This window comes from Propithecus coquereli, unplaced genomic scaffold (genome assembly GCF_000956105.1).
Source record: "Propithecus coquereli isolate 6110/MARCELLA unplaced genomic scaffold, Pcoq_1.0 Scaffold215, whole genome shotgun sequence".
Taxonomy (NCBI): domain Eukaryota; kingdom Metazoa; phylum Chordata; class Mammalia; order Primates; family Indriidae; genus Propithecus; species Propithecus coquereli.
This window is the reverse complement of record NW_012146634.1, coordinates 1,691,040-1,696,121: the sequence shown is the minus strand read 5'-3', so window position 1 is coordinate 1,696,121 and position 5,082 is coordinate 1,691,040. Positions and strand designations below refer to the sequence as shown.

General features: G+C 37.1%; 1 protein-coding gene across 1 annotated transcript in view; it reads left to right on the top strand.

Moving 5' to 3' along the window:
* Positions 1 to 2,674, top strand: part of PHTF1 (putative homeodomain transcription factor 1) — a 72,973-nt gene extending 70,299 nt beyond the window's left edge. The window contains exons 16-18 of the mRNA XM_012644584.1: positions 179 to 274; positions 1,523 to 1,648; positions 2,151 to 2,674. Coding sequence (XP_012500038.1) covers positions 179 to 274; positions 1,523 to 1,648; positions 2,151 to 2,171 — 243 coding nt within the window. The 3' untranslated portion in view covers positions 2,172 to 2,674. The remainder of the gene's footprint in view (positions 1 to 178; positions 275 to 1,522; positions 1,649 to 2,150) is intronic.
* Positions 2,675 to 5,082: the final 2,408 nt, after the last annotated feature.

The window sequence follows — 5,082 nt, the reverse complement described above, 5'->3', positions numbered from 1 at the left end:
CAAAAGTAAAGGAGAATGGGGCAGGGTAGGGTATATGATATGTTCTCTGTAGGAATAGCTACTGGAATTTCAAAATTTATTTTACTTGAAAACATGACCCTTGTAATATGCCAGATTTTATGCAGTATATTTATCTTTTTTCTATGAAATTTACCTTAATCTCCATTCCTTTCCTTAGATTAATTTATATCTTAAGATGGAAAAAAAGCCAAATAAGAAAGAACAGCTTACTCTAGTAAACAACGTATTAAAGCTGTCCACCAAGTTGTTGAAAGTAAGTCATATCCTATGATACATTCTTACTACTATTTAAATTAAATCAGCTTCTCTGGGAAAACACCAAATGATGGATGATGCCTGAGGCCAGGAGGAGGCCAGGAAGCGAAGGCTTTGGCAGTGGGCAGGAGTCTGGGGCACAAGTCGTGGTGGTTGGGGCCAGAGCTGCGGTTGCAGAGCTACTGGAGGCAAGGCTGAGGACAAAGAGTGGCTTCCCATCATCAAGTCGGGCCACCTGATCAAGGACATGAAGATCAAGTCCCCTGGAGGAGATCTGCCTCTTCTCCCTGCCCATCAATGACCAGGTTCAAGACATTTGTCACCATTAGAGATTACAGTGGCTCTGTTATCTGGGTGTTAGTGCTCCAAGGAAGTAGCCAGCGCCATCCATGGGACTATAATCATGGTCAAGTTGTCCATCGTCCCTGTGTGGGGAGGCTACTAGGAAACAAGATCGGCAAGCCCCACACTGCCCTTGCAAGGTGATTGGCTGGCTGCCGGCTCTGTGCTGGTAGCCTCATCCCTGCTTTCAGAGGCACTGGCATCACCTTGGCCCCTGTCCCCAAGAAGCTGCTGCTGATGGCTGGTAATCCACCACTGCTGCACCTCGGCCAGGGTCTGCACTGCCACCCTGGATAGCTTTGCCAACGCCACCTCGCTGCTGTCTCCGAGACCTACAGCTATCTCATCCCAAACCTCTGGAAAGAGATGTTTTTACCAGGTCTCCCTGTGGGGAATTCACTGACCGTGGCCTAAAGAGTCTCCCTGTGGGGCACCCATGCTCCAGCTGTGGCCATGTGGTGTTTTTATACCAGAAAAATTAAGTGAATCAGTTTGTTTTAAATAAATAAATTAAATCAATGCTTCTCCTCTTGGAAAAGACCCTAGTAACAGTTACTAGGCTGTATAGATTCATATGCTGACCTGATGGTTTTGGGTTAATAACTATATGAGAAAAAATTTCTGATCTTGTTACACAGATTCTGATGATTGTTGATGTGTCATATTTTTTAAATTACATCTTTTTAAACCACAACTGACATATCACTCAAATCTACCTTAAATTGCTTAGTGGAAAAGTAGGTGAGAATACATGATGGATTTTTTTTGAAGGTAGCTCTTCAATGGTAAGGAAAGACAGCCTTAAACAGTCATCTTCACTCAGGACTTAAAAACCAGCAAGACATCACTGAGTAGTTATCAAGAAAACATGTATCTCGTTTCAATTCTTTCATGTTTTTTGTAGGAGCTGGACACACCATTTAGACTCTATGGACTGACAATGAATCCCTTAATCTACAATATCACAAGAGTAGTTATCCTTTCTGCTGTCTCAGGTGTTATAAGTGATCTTCTAGGATTTAATATAAGAGTAAGTATGACCACCACTCTGTAACATCTTAGTCTTAAAAATGACTAATAATCTGTCATTTTTAAGCTCTTCACACTTTGTGTATGTGTGTGACTAGCATGGAAATAACTCTCGAGGTAAAGAAATAAGCATTTTGATTGGTGTTCCACAGGTTCTTAGCTTAGGTTTGCTCATTTACACATGTACAGTAGACTGTGCTCTTGAATGGAACAAAAAATTGTTTGAATTTCCTATCAGTTTAATAGCATGAGCCAGCTAAGGGTCTCTTACGCTGAGCTAGGGAAATGTACAGAGACAGAGTGAATGAAAACCAACACTATGTGAACTACAGTATGTTATTTTTGACTCTGGAAGTTTTTAATGTTTTTTCTCTATGATGTTCTATGGTTGCTATTGCCAGACTTGATACGTTCTCCTCTTGGTTCATAGTCATGTATGTGTACCTAGAAATCCCACCTGTTTGTCTAAAAACTCACTTATTTTGGTGATTTTCTTTTCTTAGCTGTGGAAAATTAAATCATAAGCTGAGTTAAAAGCCTGAACTCTCCCCCGGCTGGCATCAATACTTACCCATTAAGGAAGGAGATGACAGCGGAAACCAGTGCGATACCCACCTGCTTGTTCACGTGCACAGGTGTTCTCAGCTCTGCCAAATCTAAAGAATGTTGTTTCCAGAGGAACAAGTCCTTTTTCCAACTGGGTGTGCATGCTAAAAATCTGTATTCTCATGGTTTTCAAACAATATGAATAGTCAGACTAAAGACTGTGTTACAGTAACACAAGGACAATTTTCTAAGTTAGGAAATTTATTCTGGGTACTTCAGTACTGTGACAGTTATATTTACTGGAAATAGTCTTTTGGGTAACTTTGGTAGATGCCCAACGCATAAAGCAAATATCTTTTATTGGGAATATGCAAATTCAGTACTTTTCTATTACAGTCTATGGAATTGGACATTTCATTTCTCTATCAAAGAGAGACCAAACAAACTATTTTAGGTTGAATGCAAATAAAAGAACTTTACTAGGAAATTTCAGTTTCTAGGCTTTTTTTTTGTTGTTGAAGAAAAAAAATAACTTTTAAACTGTGAGTTTCCATTAAACTGTGGAGAAATTTTTAATTAGTTTATAATTTTGAATTAATTCTAATAACTGTGTTGTTGGTGAAAGAGTCATGCATATAATATGCTATGTAATTCAGCATGAAAAATTTAAGTATATGCCTATTCGTGCATGCCCGTCATACAACATGGTTTCCATATAGATCTTCTGAGCTGTGTTTCCTAACACAAGCATCGTTAATAGTGTGTCGGTTGTGCGTCTTAATTTATTCAATCCTCAGTACATTTTCAGGTCCTCAGTGTCTATAATCAGCCATCCCATGCCTTCGATGATGTAGGTTCTCTTATCAGCATCCCCTGTTACAAATACACGTGTATACATATGTTAATGAAAACTCTAGTAGTCTACATATAATTCTTGCTCATTAAGTTATCTGCTTTGAAGAATCTCTTGAGACAAATTGAAAGCCTGAATGTTTTAATGATAAGATTTTGTGAATTTTCAAATGAAAATAATTTAGAAACTTGGTTATCACATATAAAGCATGTACTTGTTCAGAATCAGAGTATCAGTTACACATATTCTAATAAGCAGGATTGTTTTGAGTTTCAAAGATGTATTTCTCAAAAGTCCAGGGATTGACTTCAGACCTGTCTGAGTTCAGGTCCTTGACCCTGCCACTTATTAGCTTCATAGTCTGGGGCAAGTTAACCTCTTTGTGTTTCCATTTCCTCACCAGTTAAATGGGGATAATAACTATATAGTAGAGTTATTAAGATTAAATGAGGTTATCCTGTAAGTTATTTGCACAGTGTAAAGTATTTAGCACTTAATAAATCCCCACAATAAACATTTATTATTACTATTTGAAGTCCTTCAAAAATCTTACTGATAGATTCCTAACTGTGAAGATAGGAACATAGGAAGCAAGTTTGCCAAACTAGAAGTGGATAACCAAAAATATGTAGCTATTCTAAGTGCTGCATGAGTGATAATTTTTTTTAATGATAAAGCTCCATTAATAGCGATGTATCCTTCTACCTTTAGAAGGAACTGCTCGCTAGAAGCATGTCAAGTTTCTCAGCAGATGGCTCATAGAAACCATGCTTTCGCTATTTTCCATAAGGAATAATAACAATGCTCTCAAATCCAAAGTTGAGCTTAATGTAGATTTCAAATGAAGAAAGCTGATGCCTTCATCTTTCTCCTACAAAAAAATGTTGTTCTATTTTTATTGGCAACTTTTACACAGTGAAATCTTAGTTTAAATGCAGTATTTAGAATGTACTAATTTACTCTTGTGGGTTGCTTCAGCTGTGGTTTTGATGGTGTATAATTGGTTTAAATTATTTTTCATATGGGTAAAATTATATGTAAATATAGTTGATCATGTCAGAAACTTGGGAATCATTCTTGACTCATTCCTTTTCCTCATACTCCCAATCCAACCAATCACCAAGTCTTTGAGTAATTATCTTCTAGACAGCTTCCTAATTAATCCACTCTTCTCCATTCCTACTGCTACCACCCTAATTAAGTCAACATCCTTTGTTTTTTGAGCAAGTTTCTGCTGCTTCAGCCCTTACATATGCATTACCCCCTTTTCCCTCCAGGCTCAATTCATTAGTCTCAAAAAGGTAATGTATTTTCTCAAATGGAAGTCATCATTTAGAATCCATTAGTGGCTTATTAGCACTTTGAAGGTAAAAATCGAAGATCCTTTTAGCAAGGTGTATAGGCCCACCTTTTTGAGAAAGGTTTTTGAATCTTTATATTTGAAAGATACTTTTGCTAGGTATAAAATTATACGTTTAAAGATGCAGTTGCTCCCCTACCTACTGGATTGCATCGTTTTGACAAGAGGTCTGTTGTCACTCTTATCTTTATTCCTCTCTGTGTGTTATCTTTTTTAAAAAAAACTCTGGCTGCTTTTAAGATTTTTATCTTTATCATTGAATTTGTGCAATTTAATTATGGTATGCATTGGTATAGTTTTCTTCTGTTTTTTGTGCTCGGAGTTTGCTGAACTCATTAGATCTGTGGGCTTATAGCTTTCTGATTATTTTATATATAGTTTTTTCACATTATCAAATTGGAAAAAAAATTGGTTATTAAGATAACTTTTCTGTACTCCACTCTCACCCACCTCCTTCTGGGACTCAAATTTACATGTATATTAGCCTGCTTGAAGCTCACTGATGCTCCATACATTATCCCAGTCTTCTTTAATTTTGGATGGTTTCTATTGCTTTGCCTCCAGGTTCACTAATTTATTCTTTTGCACTAATTTGCTGTTAATTTCATCCAATGTAATTTTTCATCTCTAGAACTTTGATTTTGGTCTTTTTTATCTTCCATGTCTCTCCTTAACA